At 37.9% G+C, this 19966-nt stretch overlaps 1 protein-coding gene across 1 annotated transcript; it reads right to left on the reverse strand.

The window, feature by feature from the left end:
* Positions 1-17392: 17392 nt before the first annotated feature.
* On the reverse strand, positions 17393-18434 carry LOC105215031 (brachyurin). Its single transcript, XM_011188774.2, has 2 exons — positions 18077-18434; positions 17393-18015 (listed from the first exon to the last, which is right to left on the reverse strand). The coding sequence occupies exons 1-2, from the start codon at positions 18418-18420 to the stop codon at positions 17418-17420; spliced, it is 942 nt and encodes a 313-aa protein (XP_011187076.1). The 5' UTR covers positions 18421-18434; the 3' UTR covers positions 17393-17417.
* Between the last annotated feature and the right edge of the window lie 1532 nt (positions 18435-19966).

The raw sequence follows: 19966 nt of genomic DNA on the forward strand, positions 1-19966 counted from the left end.
GTCGTTTCTTTTAGGTAACAACTTATATAGTCCAAAAAGTGATGACAGCGGATTATAACCACGCCCACCTCCCATACAAAGGTTATGTTGATAACTATTAAAAATGCTTTAATTCTGTAAGGGAAAATACCAGACACCTTAATTTCATTATAAAGATGGTACATGAAAGCCGCACTCAAATTGGTATATAAAATTTTAATGGGTGTGGCTCTGCCCAATTAATAGTCAAAAACCATATCTCCGAAACTCCTCGACCAATTTAAATGAAATTCGGTTTGTGATATTTTCCTTGCATCCCAATAATATATCGGAACTTTGCACAAATACTGCATTTATAGTGTGGCATCGCTCTTTTAAAAATCGTCGAAATCGGACCATAGGTTTTTAAGGTCGAACATGAGGATCTCAGTGTTTCCGAAAATATAGGTAAGTCTCTCAGATATTTTAAAGACATTCATAGGGAATATCTTTCTTTTAATAATACATCTCCGTACCTAAAATACGTGAAATCGGGCCATAACTTCACCTAACTCCCATATACCTAATATTAGAGCTTCCTACTTTCAATGGACTTTACACTATATCTTCTTCATCTTGACTAGCGTAGACACCGCTTACGCGGTTATAGCCGAGTCTTGCAGTTTGGCGCCAATTGGTTATACCAAGCGAAGCCAGGTCCCTCTCCACCTGGTCCTTCCATCGGAGTGGAGGTCTCCCTCTTCCTCGGCTTCCACCAGCGGGTACTGCATCGAATACTTTCAGAGCTGGAGCACTTTCATCCATTCGAACAATATGACCTAGCCAGCGTAGCCGCTGTATTTTTATTCGCTGGACTATGTCTATGTCGTCGAATAACACATACATCTCATCGTTCCATCGTCTGCGGTATTCGCCGTTGCCAATGTTTAAGGGACCATAAATCTTCCGCAAAACCTTTAACTCAAAAACTCCTCATCCGGCACGTCTCATCGGATGTTGACATCGTCCATGCTTCTGCAACGTAAAGTAGGATGGGAATGATGAGAGACTTGTAGAGTTTGGTTTTTGTTCGTCGAGAGAGGACTTTACTTTTCAATTGCCTACTTAGTCCATATTATACACTTTACACTATATATATGACGAATATGTGGGTCAAATTGTTTGTTATATTAATAAAATTAAATAAATAAATTGCGAGAGTATAATCGCCTTACCTGAACTGCACCTGAACTTAGCCTTTCCCTACTTGTTTAAGGTTACTCTCTTAAGAAAAGCCATTTCCATATGCCAATTACCGAATTTGTTTAGAATATGGCGACAAATAATCTTGAAAAGAGAGATCTCTGACTAACTGGGAATTCCATATCCAGATTCCGAGCTGTAACCAAAATCAATCACTTCATTTGTTATGAACTCAAGTAATTTTCAGTATATGGATTTGCATCTTCATCCATATTTAGGAGTATTAGGTATTAAGCAGGCAAGCAGGTTTGGCAAGTCCGACCACCCAGTCTCAGTCAGAACAGATATTATAATTTTATAATAACTTTTTATTATACCATTTTACCTTCGATTTTTTTTTTGGAGTTTTTGACCAGAATGAGTTAAGCTTTAAATTCCCTAAATAAATTTAGAAGACTTCTTCGTTTCATTTGGTTAAAGTTGTTTTAATATTTAAAATGCGAAACTATTTCCGAATACCTTTTTGTTACAAAGGTATTATTGTGGCAAGTTTTGCCTACTAACTTTATTACGAAAGACATGGAATTTATAAGAACTACTCACAAACACATTTCAATACGCCATACTCATACATGTATGTGTAAGTAAGAAAGTATATTTTGGCAAATTTTTAAGCTCAACGTCTTAAGGCATTGTTTGCATTTCGTTGTAAGTACTTCGGCTTCGAGTTTTTGCTGTTGTCTCAGCTTTTGTTGTTGTTTATGTTGCATTGCAACTTTCTGCACTTTTTGCAATTTTGCGCAGTTGTTGTTATTGCAAGTTTCCTCTTCTTCTTCTTGTTCTTCTTCTTGCTTTACTCTTTCTTACTTCGCTGTTTGTAGCGCACATAAATTGTTGTTGTTGTTGTTGGCTTAAGCACTGCAATTTTATGCCGGCACGCAGATTTCAGTTAGATTTAAAACTTTGGCGTAAATTTTGCAGCCAAGCTTTTCCTTGTTGTTGTTGTTGTTGCATTACAATGCACTGAATGAAAGCTGCGATGAAGCTAATGTGCGCTGAGAGTATGGTATGGATGAAGTGGAGAAGAGGTATAGTGGTAATCACGAAGTGAGTACACGAGTGCATACATATTAACGTTGAAGTGCAAAGTAAACGCTGGCGGCTCAAGTATAGAAAAATACTATACGCCAGGGAAAAGTGCGAGCGAAAGGCTTGCAGAGTTGAAAAAATGCATGCAAGCGAAGCAAAAATAAAAGAATACAAACAACAAAAACATAGTAACAAACAACTGAAAGAAGCACAATAAAGACACACAAGAAAAATAGCTGTAAACAAATATTTGGTGGATGCTGGCGAGCGAGCGGAGATGACGCAGCGGCAGCTGGAAGACTTATTACATTGCCACGTTGCCAGGAAGGAAGCAACACAAAAGTGGCTTCCGTTAATAAGCGAGCAGAGTAGTTCATTTCTTTTTTCGCCAGGCATCAGATTGGCTGCCACTTGCTGCTGCAGCATCTTATTTTTCGTACTCGCTCACCAACATCGTTTGTCGCGCTGAGCTGCTGCTCTTCATTGCCAAGGCAGTTGCCAAGGAGACGCTTAAGTGGCTGGAACAGTTTTCAGGCTTCATGCAAATGTTGCATTAAACAAACATGCTTTGGCAATGAATGACGGAGCTTGACGAAGAAGCGAGGAGAAGTAGAAATTCACTGAATGTGTGTGTAGTTGTTGATAGGCTTCTTAAACGGTGTGGGTGTAATCTTAAGAAGTATATGACATTGTTGCAAGTAGTGTGTATTATGCAACAAACTATGAAGGCATTGAAAAGTACTTAGTACATCTGTTGTATACAAGCTGAAAGAGAAGATGTGGCACAGCTTAGTGTTTTGGCAATGACAATGAATGTGTAGTGGGTAGTCAAGGTATTATGTGAATTTCATTAAATGTAGATGTCATACAAGAGCTCTTCTATTCAGTGGCACCGCATATAAAATTTGCAGCACTTTGTTCTTCCTTAACTAACGTTTCTTAACGTTTTAACAAGATTTTTCTATAACCGAATATACTTTAAGAAAAATTTATATTTTATGTATAAAAAGAACGATTTGAAGAAAAATTGAATGTCTAAGAATCTGATGATTTCCTAAAAGAAGTATATTCTCACCAACCTAAAATGTCAAGAGCGAAAGTTATTGAACGAATAGTTGGTATAAGTCATACGAGATGTCAATACTTCTCGGAGATTATTTTCGCAACTTTTTTAAAGAATATTTTCGTTCAAAAAGGACTTTAAACTAGATCTTGAACGTAGGAAACAAACCAGATAAAATTGGATTTTTTTTTTGGAATTAGAAAAGTCGTCATACAAGACCCTTAAAATTGTATCTCACAAACCAATCTAAAATTTCAGTAGTATCTGTTGAATTTACACAACTGAGACTAGTTTTGGGTAAAACACATTTAAAGTACATTGCAGCACAACTGAAAGCCGCATCATCTTCAAACAGTGCCTCCAAAACCATTGCTCGGATCGAATTTAGAACAATATTCTAGATATCTTGTAAACTTTAAATAGACATTTAGATAGAATAAACATCAATCTTAAGCCGGTAAACCCATGTAGGGGAGACAAATATTAAGAGCATGCTTACATTGAAAGTAATATCTTTGAGAATATAATTAGAATTAGTGAAAACAAGTAAGGAAAGGCTTAGTTCGGGTGCAACCGACCATTTTATATTCTCGCTAGATTCCCTCTGAATTAAATTAAGATATCTGAGAGATTTACCGATATTTTCGGTGAAAAATTACCATAAGGCAATGAATGCTGCATGTTCGATATCCGGGGCATTGAAAAATTATAGTCCGATTTCGACCTTCGAAAATTTTTTCACAATTGATGCCACAGATCATATACAGTATTTGTGTAAAGTTTTGATTTCCTTGAAATCCGTGGTAGTTCCTGAGATATGGTTTTTGACCCATAAGTGGGCGATGCCACGCCCATTTTCCGTTTTACAAAAAAATCTGAGAGCAACTTCTTTCTGCTATTTCTTCTGTAAAATTTAGTGTCTCTGACGTTTTTCGTTAGTGAGTTAACCCACTTTTAGTAATTTTCAACCTAACCAACACTTTTACGGTCTCAAGGAACATGTGTACCAAGTTTCGTCAAGATATCTAAATATTTACTCAAGTTATCCGTTGCAAGGACGGACGGACCGACAGACAGACATTCGGATTTCGACTCGTCTCATCACCCTGTTCATTTTGATATATATAACCCTATATCTAAGTTTTATGACTTACCAACAACCGTTATGTGAACAAAACTAGAATACTCTCTTACCAACTTTTATTGCGAGAGTTTAAAAATATCTTTAAGAATGTAGCTCTCTTAGAATTATTGAGAAAAAGTAATATAAAAATGTGTCAAATCTTAATTATTTTTTCAAATTCGAAATAATTTTTAACTTTAAAAATATTTATTTTTGAATTTCGAAATAAGTTAAAATAATATAAATGCTAAATTTTAGATAAGTCGTATTATTTTCAATAAAATAAAACACCTGTATACAAAATTAATTATTATTTTCGCTTAATTCTATACTTAATATTGTCTCACAAGTACAACGATTAAATGTTAAAGTTTAAATTGAAAAATTTCTGCATAAAACAGTTTGCCAACTTTTTATCGTATTCGATATGCACGAAACACATTTAAATCGCATTAATTAACATTGATTTTGCGCCAGTCGTCATTGTCATGAGCAGTCGGCCGCATGGACAAGCGCCAGCTCAATGACAATCACAACGGCAACCTTGGCAACCAACACTATTATTATTAACTCTTTGCGACGTGCAACAATAACATGCACACAACACCATGCCTACATATGTGCGCAAATATGCGCAGTTAATTGCAACAAGCATACGTGACGTATACGTAACCTATGAAGCGTCGAGTCGCATCAGCTGAACGATCAATAACAAACACACGCACACACACATGTCTGATGCACTAAATCAACACGAATGCAAATGCAAAAAACACGCGCGCGCTGATGGAAAATAATGTAAATGAAATTAACACGAAACTGCTTAACGAGCACTACGCCGCCGCCGCCGTCGAACAGCTAACAAAGCGTGAGAGGCTGCTGAGGGAAGGCGAAAAAAGCGCAGCGCTGAGTGATGCGTTACAACGAAATTCAATTCAATTTGCGAGATATGCGCGTCGCACACACACACATGCATAATAATCAATAATAAATTTTCATTGCAAATTTTTCGCTTTGCTTTTGCACTTTTTCCACGTATTTCATTTCATTTGCCATTTCGTTTTTGCTGATTACGGATTTTTATACGCCACTTAAACCCGCAGCGCCTTGATGCCGTGCATGCGTGTGTGCGTGTGTGTGCAGGTGTGCCAATGTTGGCTGTGTGCCGCAGCTCACTTTTCTGTAGGCGAGCCAGCAGGCTATATGGCTTGTATGCATGTGTGTACATCGCACGTGTTTACATTCCTCAAACGCACACACACACACTTCTCTAGACATGTGCTTGGCGTCGTTTGCTCTCATAATATGGCTCTCGTTGTACGTGCAAAAGCCGCTCAGCTGCAATGCAGTGCAATCGAGTGCAGCAACCGCTGCCCCCTGACCCCTTCGGCTGTGCTTTGTTGCTTGCTGCCGCTGATGTTCGAAAGCAAGCGGATGTTGCTGCTGCCGCTGTTGATGGCAATGACGTGTATGAAAATCTTATGAATTTTTTAAGATTCAATGTCGCATTCGCTGATGTGTTAAGTTCGTCGATAAGAGCAAAGGCGGTGAGATGGTGCCGGCGAATATCGCGATTTATGCTGGGAATTCAGATAAAAATCGATGAAACTTAAATGCTTCACAATCGCACTCGTCGTATTTGGTGGAACATAAATTTAAAATATTGCAAAATTTAAGATTTACTCGTACTTATTAACAACAAAATATTAAAAAGTTTCCAAGTTTTTAATTAATTAATTTATTTATTTTTTATAAAATAAAAAATAAAATATTATTATTTTTTATTTTATAAAAAATAAAATAAATTTTTTATAAAATAAATAAATTTTACTTATTAGGAGACTTAAAAAAGCGTACGATTGGAAATATTTTCTAAGCGTGGTTGCCATCTGTTTGAATTTTTAATTCAGTGAAATAAGTTAAGCCAATTACTGAAATACGGGTATCAAATTAAAGAGAAGAAGTTAAAATTTTACTATTTTTATAAAATAAAATAAAAAAACAGCGTTGCCACCTATTTAATTTTTTTTTCAAAATTTGACAAAAATATGAATTGAATATGAATATTTTGAAAACAGGAAAATAAACAGGTTTAAATAATATTTGTTACCCTGATTATAATTTTTTTTTATCAAAGAGGGTATAAAATTGTTTACTTTATTAAAAATAATATATTTTTTATCGCATGCATTTAAACTTAACTTAACTCTGCACCACTCATAATTTAACAGCCAATCAATCAAACTTCAGACAACACTTAATAAAGTTACACTGACTTTGCAGTCAATATTTTTTGTACGACTATTTGATTGCCTATAAGACACACATGTATGCAACACTACACACATACTTACAAACAACATGCAACATGCACTTGACCAACTTTGCTTGCCGGCCCATCAATACTAATTGTGTGTATACGATATCATCAAATATGGAAAATTGCTTGCAGCACTGCGTCACTTTGCCGGAGACAATGATTGTTGCAACACAGCCGAGTATAATGACAGCAGCGGTGGCAATTTGATCATCTCAATTACCACTGTGGGCTCATTTGGCTGTGTTGTGGCCATGTGCTCATTGCAAACATTGCGCTGTGGGTCATGTACACTGATGTTGTTGTTGTTGTTGTTGCAATTGTTGTTTTTACTACTGTTGTTGCCGCAGTTGTTGCAATTGTTGTGGTCAGTTTTGTGGGCCCCAACTGATAAACAAGTGGAAATCCATACATACATATGTGGCAGTCTCTATTCGTAGTTATGTGCGAGTGTGTTTTTGAGTTCCGCTTTTTTGATGCACTTCGAACGGTAATAATATTAGTTGCACATGCATAATACTGTTATCGCTTTAAATGCATTTCATGCATACGATCTTTTCAGGAATCTGTCATTCAGTTAACCTGCTGCAATGTCGAAACTACTATAGCAAAATGAAGGCTTTCTTTAAATATATTTGAATATATCTATTGAAGTCACTTAAAATGTTTCAGTAAGATTTGAAATCGTGGCAGAATTCATCAGTGAAAATGACATCTCTTCCAAGTGACTGATAGTTTCTAACAATAAATCAAATATTATATTAGAATCGGCAACTACATGGAGCGTTATTGGGATCCCAATATTTATAGGTCAACCAATAGCAACTTAGTATCAAGACTTCATTCAGTGTACTACAAGGAACAACTATCGTTCGACCAAAGTACTTTAGATTTACTTCTTACACTTTTTTACTTCAAAACTCCGGGAAAGACAAACGAAGAAAATCGTTTACAAATTCCCAATATTTGCTGGACTTATATAGTCACAAACGCAACGTTTTAAATAGTTTTGAAATTTCCGAGAAAACCATAATTCCAATTTCCAATTTCCTGCTTGGTCACTTTGCATAACTGTTAGTCTGGCTTTTTGACATTTGTGGCATGCAAAAGCACAAAACGGATTACTCACAAATCCATTGCATGGCCAGTTGTGCAACCATTTTAAAAATGAATAGATACATGTGTCTGCAGTTCCTCGTAAATTCACCTATAACAGCACACTCTGAAACAGTTTACATTTAGATTAATATATGCAAATTCTAATAAAACGGTCTCAGCTCTTGCTAAATATAAGCTTATTGTAGCAACTGGTTTACGAATGAATCTCTGACACTTCTAGTCTGATATCAATTTTCTGGCTACGAGAAAAATATATTAGTAAAGAAGTCTATATTTTTAGTAATAAACATTTTAATCAAACTCCATAAAAATCTTTAAATTTATTATTAAAAAATTCAATCCTTTGAGCCTCTAGAAAAACAGTTTTTAATTAAATTTTGCTAAATATGAATTTTTAATATTTTTTCGAAAATTTAAATTTAAAAATCAAAGTATTCTCTGTCAATTCAGACTACTTGCTCTTCACAAACACACACTCAACTTTAATCGTATACTCCAGTTCACAAAAACCAATATTTGCTATACAAAAACGACCTAGCAACGTTGCACTTGTTTTCGCAACACTGTTCAACAAGTTGACTTCATGTTATTCATTTTTCTAGTTTTTCACATTCACAAAATTTTTTTCGCTCACTTGTAAAGCTGCACTAAATCCCAATGCCATTGTTGCTCATCGTAAACTGTTACATAGGAATTTTTAACAGCACTGAGCTGACTCAACTCGGCTTTGGACTTACTTGGCTTTGTTATGCAGATTTTTCACGCACAACCAACACAGACACACACATTCGCATACACATGCACCAAAATGAATTGTAATGAAATGCAGAATATAAGCCATGGTAAGTCTGTGATACAATGAGTTATATGAGTGTATGTGTGTGACTGAGTCCATTTTAGATACAATGATACTGCAAAGTGGACAAAATACTTGCATCATTGTATATATATTTGCCACCATATATAAATGTATATGCATATATGAATACATATAAGCTATCCCCTGCTAAGTTATATTGTATTCAGTGGCTTAGTAGCTTTATTAATATTTATCATACTGACTTAAGCAAGTGTCAACGCAAGTGTGGTGGCCACAAAGGAGATAATGTCACATGGGTTTACTATAAAAGCAATATATGAAAATTTTTCGGTATGAAGTGGAAAAAAGCAGACTTTAGAATTGCTGAAGACACGCAAACTGGTCAATGTGGTAACGAAAAACTTAAAGTGGCTTAGATATTTCTGATAAAATAAAGTTGAAATATTAAACAAAATTAAGTAAAATGGAATTAAAATATTAGAATTAGTAGAAGCCCCCTCCTTATTTGCGAAGAACTCGGACAGCCACTTTTCACAAGCCTCTTTTGAGTTCAACTTTACACCACCAAGGGTGTTCGCCATGGACAGGAACAGATGGTAAACACTTGGTAGAATTAAGCGTCTGGCCATATGGGAGCAACTCATAGTGGATGATTCTCTTCCAATCCCACCAAACACACAGGAAAACCTGGCCGTCCATTCCGGCTTGGCCACTGTTTGGGACGATTCACTGGCCTTCGACCACGACCATTTTCACTTGATATTGTCGTATGTGATCCATTTTTCGTAGCCAGTCGCCATCCGCTTCAAAAATGGATCGAGTTCGTTCCGTTTGAGCAACATATCGCAGACGTTGATTCGGTCCAGAAGGTTTTTTGAAGTGAACTCGTCTATAACTGTTGAAGGCAATTTCCAAATTAATCATACATAGCGTCGTTTTGTAGGTTATGTTTAGACCTTTCAAAGATGTATAGCATTGCCAGATACGAGCTCTGTAGCGCTTTATACATAACCGCGAAATTCAAAACACAAAAAGGCGGAAGGGAGATATTTGCCAACCTAATATGAATCTGAAAACCGTAGACCAATTTTATACATTTTCTATAATACATGTCCCTCTTCGAGCACCAAACTCTTAAACTTGCTTAGCAATTTATTTATGCTGAGCGCATTGCCTATGCCAATTGCACACAAATTGTGCGACATATTTGTACAGCTCACCTGTCGCAAGCAATAAATGTAGCAATATACATGTGTGTATGTATGTATGACTATGACTACCTGCAAGTGTAGAGTGCAAAAGCATATTAAATTTATCGCTCACTCTCACTTCCTCATTTACAAACACACACACACACACATACCGGCAATTTATGCTTATTTATATGTGTCCGTGGTTGTTATTGGCCTTAGTGGCGATAAATTAAAGGATTCCGGTTGGATAACACACCAGAATGCCAGAGCTCGTTCACACATACGTTTATCGCACGCACACACACACACACACATAAACTCAAGCGATTCCTTAACGAGGCAATAACAATTTATCGCTTCCGAAAGCGAATTTTTCAAAAGAAGAAGCTAAAGCGGACAGGTACTTAAATAAGTGGAAGAGTGTGTGTGTATATATTATGTATACATATATAATGTTGTGTGGCAGAAGATGGATGATGCTCCGGAATACATGCAGTGTGAATTAGTTCGGAAAAGGATAGGTTATGGTGCAATTGAATGCAAGAAGAGAACTAAACTCTTATAAAGGTAATGAAGCGAGCGAATTCCAGGCCTCAATACTCAAACAAATAAGTGGCAAGGCCCAAAAGAAAAATTATCACCTTAACCTTTGTCAACGCTGGCTGCCATATTTTGTTATTCCAGCTTTCCTTAATTTCTCGGTTTATACTCTTTTTCCAACAACCATTTGCTTCCACCACCGCCAGCCAAGCGACATTAGCCAAGGTGACTGTGAACAGCTGTCTTCACAGCTTTCCACAATCAGCCATCTGCCAGCTGCCATCTGGCCAATGTGCAATGACCATGGCCGTGACAATAAAATCGTTTCGCGCAATTGGCGCTCGCTATCAGCACGCTGCCAATAAATTTGAGTGCTTATGTAATATGTGCTTGCTGCCACCGCAAATGTTCATTGCGCGCGCAATATGAGCAGCAATATATATCCATCGACACGTTGCTCTCCACCGAATTGCGCACGTCGCTGCGAATTTTACACCATCACAGTGGCCACTTTGTACCTCTCAACACCTCCAAGTCGGTTATTTGTGGATTTGTCTGTATGTTTGTGTGTGCCTTAATGGTCACAGCCACAATGTCACAGTTAAAGGGATTTCATATAAATTATTGCCAAATCATTTCAAGTGCTATTTCAAATAAACGAGCATCTCAGTGAACTAATGAAGGAATGCTACGAACTCCATTTACTCTCGCTACATACTCTATATGGATAGAGGAAAGACTTTATGTGTCTGCAGTTTGAATGAAAGCATTTAATAGTTGGCGGTTTTCAATTGTCGAACTAAGCGAATCGTTATGATAAAAGTGTGTTAATTTATAAACGAACTTAAGATCGCTTTTGAGTCATAACTCTTTACCAGTAGTACTTATGCTTATAGTACAGGAATAAAATAAATCTAAAAATTAATATATTTTTGCTTAAAATTCCGTCTAAAATCCATAAAAAACCCTCGTAAAATTAGCTCACTTAAATGAAATGCTTTATTACTCTCCTCATTTCCATTTTACTTAGCTCAAATATATAACCAACTGAGAGATAAATGCTAATTATAATTCAGTCTTCATCAAAGCAATACTCACAACTCTTTACCAAATGATTATCCTTACGCTACGTACCTCTGCACACAAAAGTCAAAGAGAAACTTGAATTTCTCGGCAAGAGCCAAGAGCCAGTCAAACACAATAATCACAGACCACATAAAATCAGGTCAGCAGTTACGCAAAAGCCATCAAAAGTTTCCTACGCAAAACCGCCGCCACTTAGCCATGCACAAGCCGACAAACCTATGTGGGTATGTATGAAAGCTTCAGCAGCAGCAGCACTCCAGCCAGCATTTCAGATTGCTGCCATAAAGACGTAGCAGTGACGGAAGTGCGTGGCGGTGTTGTTGTTGCTGTGCGAGGTGAGAAATTGAAATTTCCATTAAAACAATGGACGAACTCGTATTCGTACTCGTACAAGTACTTTAAAATGGTTTTCGGTAAGGTGAAGTGTTGGCAAATGCCAGCAAAACTTTTCCACTTTCACGCCTCCGGCGGCGTCGAAGACAGCAGGGACGGCGGTGAACGGACGGCAAATCCGCCGGAGCCGTGTACCCCAAGTGAGCACAAAGACGTAGCGCAATTACACAGCAGAAGTAACACCGAATGCCTGGAACTTCGGCACACAATGCGAGGCGGCTTCAAGTTGGAGCCATTGAATGCGTGAAAACACTCGACAAACTTTGGTGAGTGCCGAGCTACAGCCTCAAATCGGCAGCTAAGCATGTATGTATGTGTGTGGTTTGCCTTGGTATTGCTGTGTGAGGCCCACGCAACTGCAGATTGGCTAGAAATACGAAAACAACAATTCACCGCTTGGCTTAAAGGCTGAGCGCATTGTAAGGAAATGGTGCAAGGCATTGCGGAGTTTGTATGTGGTGGCTGGTGTGGTGCGCCGTAGAAAGGCAACGCTTGCGAAAATTTATCGCCTGCCCACTGGTGAACGGAAATTAAGAGCGGCAGGTCGTTACTAGTGCTGGATAAGCGCTGGCATATCCTGTGTGAATTGTTTGTTTTCGACTTTCTTTTCTGCCTTTTGGCTGTGTGTGCTACAAGTATCTGATCGAATCGAAAATTTTAGTCACGTATACGCAGTGGCGGCCAACATGCGCAAAAAATTGGTAAGATTTGTCATGCCTTTGTAAAAGGTATACTGCCGGGGTATTGGCGCTCAATTAAATTGAAATGAGTTTGGGAAAGTATTTGTATTTAAAATAGAGAGAATTTAAAATTTTGAGTAGACGATTTTTTTCTCCTTTGAAAGTGAAGGATCTATAAATGTAAGCGTTGTCATCATATTCAAATATTTTTGGTATTTTTTTGTGATAAGAAAATTACATAAAGACGTGATAATAGATGAATTAATACTTCTGAATTCAACTGTAATTCACTGAAAGACTAATTTTGATACCAAATTGTTCTTCCAGACGACCAGAGGGATAAAAGTCAAAATGTTTTCATCCTATTCTCTCAAAAGTAGGACAGTCAATAAGGAGAATAAGAACTAGAAATTCCCTAGACCTCTTAAGGTTCGTCCCTGAAAAAACTAACGACGATTCCGATTTTTTGCTTCCCCTCCATATTAACTGTGTCAAAATGCTTTAAATTCAAAAAAGTAAATACAAACTGTCGCTAAACGCACATGAAACCGTTAAAAATTTCCTTAAATTATCGCCAGCACTTAAGCAAACTTTGCCAATTTTATATTATGAAACTGTGTCAGCAGGAGCGACCAAAACGCACGCCTTCCCACAGCAAAGAAATACAACAAATATCAGCGAAATATACTTATTACCAACAGCAGGCCTAATAAAATTTCATTAGCAACAGTTATGCCATTATGCTGCTGGTGTCAGCAATTTAAGTTGTGCACAAAAGTCACAAAAAAAGAAAATAATAATCAAAATATAAAATAACATTTCAGATAATGCAAAGGAGCAGAAAGAAAACACTTGCCGCAACTGGAGCGCGTCCAGGCGATGAAATGCTAGCAAAACTTTGACCCTAAACAAAAATCGGCAATTTGCTGACGGTGCGTGTGGAGGATTAGGCCCTCTAAAGTGTGTAGGCATGTGGCGCAGCTGCTCTAAGTGCTTACTTGTGCACAAGTTTAATCTTGGAAATTGCAAAGGACACGCAAATAAATATTTTGCAGCTCAAAAGTCATTACTTTGGTGGCCATGTTGTGGTTTTGCTGCGAGGACTAGATATTTATTAGGGTTTATTAACTGAAATTTGTTTGTATATTTATATAAATTATGGCTACTATCTAATATTATTAATTCCAATAGTAGACATTTTCAAAATTTTTGAAAAATATGATCGATCTGAGTTAGAAAATTCTTCTAAATATTGATTATACAAGTAATCGTCATACATTTGCCACAGCACTCACTTTAATATCCATTAAAATCAACGCCTTTGACATAAATGTATAGCATATGTGTGTGTCTCTCACCTTTTCACTCAACTTCAAATTGTTGACCTGCTTTTCAAAACAATTCACTAAAGTCACAGCATGTCGAGACACAAATCATCATTAGTACTTCTCTGTATATATAAATATATATATGTATATGTCTGTTGAAATAACGCCAAACTCACAAGCAGAACCCATCAGTTAGAGTACGTGTCGGCTTTAGCTCTAACAACACGCAACGACACTTCGTCTGTCAGTCAGCTTAACAGCCGGAGTATGTGACTTGCAGCTTGACGCATGCCACATGCCACACAGCACTGCATGCTACATGCTACAACTAAATTTGCCGCCAACATGTCATGTGTTTTGCTTAAGCAATATGCTGTGAGTTCGGTTAACACTCGCCTAAACCCACTAACACAGAGATATATGTACATCTGTATATCCATGCCACATTTAATTCATCTCGTCTCACTCCTTGCTACACGTATCGATTTCGATTGTAATCTAATTTTATTGATATTGACACAATTTCGCAGATTTCCGGATAAACATAAAAGTAACAGAAACGTTCAAGAGTAATGAGAAAAGAGGAAACAAAGCGCGCAGGAAGCAGCAGCAAAGCAATAAATATAATTGTGTTGTATGTGTAAGAAAACAATGAGCGAAAGTTGGGAATGGCACTTTGGTGTAATATCTTAGCGTCTTGGGCGTAACGGGGTCTCACCGCTCTCGTTTCGCATATTGTTATAACTGTTAAGCGAGTTTCAGCGAAGAACATTTTTTCGTGAAAAGCGCGAATTATTGAAATTTGCATGAAACTTGATCATTGTTTTGAGTGCTTTTGAGTGCTAAGAGCGAAGTAAGTGTATGTAGTCGGCAAAATAAACATACAAAGTTTAAAAATAATTTTAGTTTAGAAACTCATTGACTAAATATGGCTAATTAGTATGGAAGTATGGAAGATAAAATCGCAACTAGTTTAGTTTTAATTCGTTAATTCTTACTATTAAATGGTCGGATTTCGTTTCTATTATTGCCAACATTTTTTTATAAAAAACTGTAAATGTTCTCAGTTTTGGTACAAATAATGAAAGTGCACCCAAAAAATGTCTTTTTTCGAAAGAAATATTCAAAAATAATCCAATAAACAATCATAATTCGGCTTTAGATTTTATATGCAGCCGATTGGGAACTTACTAATTCGTATAATTACAAATTGGGTACTAACAAGTAAGGAAGGGCTAAGTTCGGGTGTCACCGAACATTTTATACTCTCGCAATTTATTTATTTATATTATAATATATAATATAACAAACAATTTGACTCACATATTCGGCATATATATGGTATAAAGTCCATTGAAAGTTTCAAAACCCTAATATTAAGTATAGGGGAGATACGGGAAGGTATGACCCGATTTCACTCACTGTTGGCACGGAGACATATTATTAGAAGAAGCTTATACACACCCTCTTAATTTCTTCAAAATATCTGAGAGACTTGCCTATATTTTCGGTGAAAAATTTGTTAGAAGCGCTGAGGTCCTCTTATTCAATATATGGGGCCTTGAATACATATGGTCCGATTTTGGCGAGTTTTAGAAGGGCGATGCCACTCTTTAAATGCAGTATTTTTGCCAAGTTCTGTTCCGATATCTTCACCAGTGCGATTCAGATCGTCTTCAAAGTTCTGGTATATGGGAAGTAGGCGTGGTTGTGAACCGATTTAGACTATTTTCACAACATATCATTGGGATGCGAGGAAAATATCGCTAACCAAATTTCATTAAAATTGGTCGAGTGGGGGGCGGAGCCAGGCCTATTTAAAATTTTGTATACCGTTTTAAGTGCAGCTCTTCCGTACCATCTTTATAATGAAATTTAAGATTTCTGGTGTTTTCCCTTACTGAATTAAAGCATTTTTACTAGTTTTCAACATAACTTTTGTATGGAAGGTAGGCGTGGTTATTAACCGATTTCCTCCATTTTTGGTCTGTATACCTAAAAGGTATACCTCTAGGTAGTACCTAAAAAAACGACTCTAGAAAGTTTCCTTGATAAAGCTTCAGTAGTTTACGAGTTATGTACAAAAAACTTAGTAGGGGCGGGGCCACGCCCACTTCCCAAGAAATTACATACTCATATGCCCATCGTACCTAAATTTACTTCAATACCTTAATTTATGGCTTCGTTATCGTTTTTTCTATGTTTTCGTTTATTACCATTTTGTGGGCGTCGCAGTGGTCCGATTACGCCTATCTTCGAACTAAACCTTCTTATGGTGCCAAGAAATACGTCTTCCTCAAGATATCTCAATTTTTACTCAAGTTATAGATTGCGCGGACGGACGGACGGACAGACAGACATCCGGATTTGAACTTTACTCCCCTGATAATTTAATATATATAATCCTATACCTAATTCGTTTAGTTTTAGGACTTACAACTTTCTTAGCAACTTTTGTTGCGAGAGTATAAAAATATAATAAGTATGTGATCTACTAGAGATGTGAATACTAGACCTTGTTACTCGTAGCCAATTGAGATTCTGCTCAATTGCATCTTCCACAATTCGTATTGCTGCTGTATTGTGCTACCTCTTAATTGTACTAACCAACAAATAAACCAACGATAAGTACTAATTTCTGCAGTTCTTTCCAATTTTACTAGCATCATAAAGCACAATATAAATGTTTACTTTAGCAACCTTTATCCAAATTTCTATCTAATTTTGGTCCCAAGATTAAATTTTTGCTAAAATGTAATCATATTTAGATTATACTCCACAATTTTGTCACCGCGTCTATGTACGTAGTTATAGATTACAATTAATATAACGACTTTTGGTGGATATAAGTTTATGAAAATTTATTGCCCAATTTAGTTGCTCATACAAATAATTGCCAAGGAGACCAGCCAATAAACAGGCGTAAACAATCTACCAGCCAAAGCAAGACTCAAGAGCGCAGAGAAGCACTCAATGGAAGAAGCGCAGAAAAGGAAAACAACAATAACACGAACACACTAAATGCTTGTTAATGTGTGTGTATATGTGTCGCTCTACTCAATTGCTACGTGCCTTAGTCAATTCACTAGACGCCGAGACGGGAAATTCGCACTTCACCCAGCTATTGACGTTGATAGCTCTGTTTTCGGCACAACTTGTTTGTTGTTTAACGCTCCAAAGCAATTTCTACATTCGCCTCCCCCTCCAGTGCCTTGCATAATAAATGGCGTTCAATTAGGCGTTAATTGTTTGGGTCGCTTTGTGGGTGACGATTACGAAAATTGCGCGATGCTTTTGCTTTCACGAAGAAGTAAACAAGCAAATAGCCGAAATAGTATGCGTAAATACAGTTAGTTGAACACTTTATTGCTGAAAATATGCCACACAGTACAAGTAAATAGCAAAACGAGCAATTAACGCATGGCATTAAGAGCCAAGCTAAAACAAAAATTCAATACAAATATACACTTATTTGACGGGAAGTATTTGCACAACATATCCACGCTCAATAAACTTGTATGCCTGTACGCGCGGTTATCCAATCCAGATATGAAGTTATGCGTGTGTACACCGACGGGTAACCGATTTCACAACCGCCAGCGCTGCCAAAGGCGGTCAAACCAATCAAATAACTTTTATTGCGATAGTAATAGGTCAGCGGTCCGCCAGAGTCGCCGTCGCAGCTGCCACGTCCGCCAGCGCCACTCGCGCAAATGTGGTTGGGACCACGCACCAGGCCGGGCAGATAGTAGCAGGCGCACTCGGCCAGCGGCAGCACGGGCGCATCCACATAATACAACAACAAATTGAATTCCATCTTCTCACTATCGCCGTCACGCGTCAGACCCCAGCCGGATGTGGTGACAATTTCACCCTCCAGAAAAGACTGCGTCATGAAGCGCGGCGCCAACGGTATTGTCTGCACAGCGGCGGAGAGCGCGACCGGCGATGGTAGGCGTATAAGACCGATGTCGTCACGACCGCCATGCAGCGTGTACCGTTCGTAAACGATGAAAGCACTTTCACTCACATTGTAAACGGCCGCCGAGGTGAGCGGGTTGGCGAAATCGGTCGATCCCAAAAACACTTTGCCGCGCGTTGACCTGCATTGTTGGCAAGTAATAATTGTTATTCAAGGAAGAGAACATTGCAAATGCAACTTACTTATATATACAATGCGCCGCGGTGAGCACATAACTCGTGGATACCAAAGTGCCGCCGCATTGATAGACCTTTGGTGCGCGCAACAACAGCAGTCCCACCTGATAAGGAAACATGTTGGGCGCTGCCAGATCGCCGCCCGTAATGCGTGTGTCCACTGTGCGCGTGATGTTGTATTTGGCGCACTGTCTGTCCCACACCAGCCAGGCGAGATCCCAATACCAGAAATCATAAATGCCGCCGCCAAAGTAATTCCTATGCATTTCCTGCACGGCTGGGGAAGTGCCCTCTGTAATAGTGAACAAGCTGGTGACACAAATGAGTAGCGCTAGCGTATAACGTGCCATTTTGATAGATAGACTGTATTGCAATGGAAATGTGAATAAGCAGCGTTTGGTGCTTTTATAGATTCTTAGTTGTAAGTGAACGCGAAATATATTAGCACGAGTGTGTGTGTGATTTAATTATTTTAAGTTTCGCTGCAGTCGCTTGTATAATTGGGTGTATTCCAGCTGAAATACTCAAAGGTCTGTGGATATATAGAAGATTTAATAGACTTCTTTATATCCGAACTTAATAGTTAGAACTGATGCCTAGATGGGTTGGTATAGTGGATTTCATACGACGCATCTGGGCCTTTAGAGGGCCCATTATGAAACCACCAGACCTAGAATCCCCTCATATTACAATGTTTATACATAAGGTTAGGTTAGGTTAGGTTTGGTTTGTATGCAGATCTCTGCAAAAAAAAAAAAAAACAGAAGATCTCCCTTAGACAGCTTAGAGCGCTGTTAATTGTGACACCAGTAAAACTCCCTCTGGATCAAAGAACCTCAAGATTCAGCAAAACGCCTGGAACCGGTTACGAATATTTTTAGACAGCTAATGTCGATTCTAGCCAATTCGCTAGGATCGCCGAAAAAGGGCCTTCCGAGGTGTTTCAACCTCAGTCTGGCAAAAGCTGAATAATGGAGAAGGAAATGCTTAGATGATTCCACCTCGCCTTCCTCCATACAGGTTTGGCAACTTACATCTGCCACGATCCCAAGTCTAAACGCATGGATACCCATTGGACAATATACAATGCACACCAATGATCGCGCTGAAATGGACCTTACCCAGAGAAAGCCGTTGAGAGGACCTCTTACGCTTCACAGAGAGCCAAAAGAACGCTGGTTGTTGACCACATGTAAGGTACTCGGTTAATAATTATAAGACCATTGTGTTTGTAAATCTCTCCTTTATCCCTTAATGCATTCAGACATATAAAACCAAAAGTCGTTCTCTTGTGTTTTTATTGATTCATATTATGGTATCAGTAAGCTTTCCTCTGATATTTTACAAACAAAATTGGTTTTCTGGATCTATTTAATAGGTCCTTGGTTCTTATCTTCTTATATTTAGGCCAAATCTGCTTTAGTATTTTGCATTTGGTTATCGATTTTTATCTTTCCAGAGCAATTTATTCAGACTGTGTGTGAAGATCTCGTTTGATAGTTCCTGACAGGCATGTTATTTGCTCCTTTCTTTGCCAACTCGTCTGCTTTTTCCGTTTCCGAAAAAATTTCTGTGGCCCAGAAACTATATTATGAACAGAGACCTCTATATCTAGTACTTCCATTTGGAATCTTCTAGCTGAGTTTAGTAGACGGATAGAGAGAGAGAAAGATGTCCTTGGAGCATAGCCCCGTTCCTTAACCGCAATCCATTTTAGATCCGTGAGTATATATTGAGCTGGTATTCTCCTCTTCAACTACCTCTCTTCTCTATGCCAGTCTAGAGGGTATTTTCACTCAGAAGCGGCTACTGTAAACCAACAAATATTCTATTTTTCTTGGCATTGAAGCGAACCTGTTCAAGATTACGCCTTTTTTTGTATAAAAACTCGAAGTC

Source organism: Zeugodacus cucurbitae, chromosome 4 (genome assembly GCF_028554725.1).
Source record: "Zeugodacus cucurbitae isolate PBARC_wt_2022May chromosome 4, idZeuCucr1.2, whole genome shotgun sequence".
Taxonomy (NCBI): domain Eukaryota; kingdom Metazoa; phylum Arthropoda; class Insecta; order Diptera; family Tephritidae; genus Zeugodacus; species Zeugodacus cucurbitae.

Excerpts from the sequence above, each read along its gene's own strand:
- LOC105215031 (XM_011188774.2), bottom strand. The coding sequence starts at position 18,420 with ATGGCACGTTATACGCTAGCGCTACTCATTTGTGTCACCAGCTTGTTC. Across the intron at positions 18,016-18,076 it reads GCGGCGCATTGTATATATAA|GTCAACGCGCGGCAAAGTGT; the intron begins GTAAGTTGCATT and ends CCAACAATGCAG.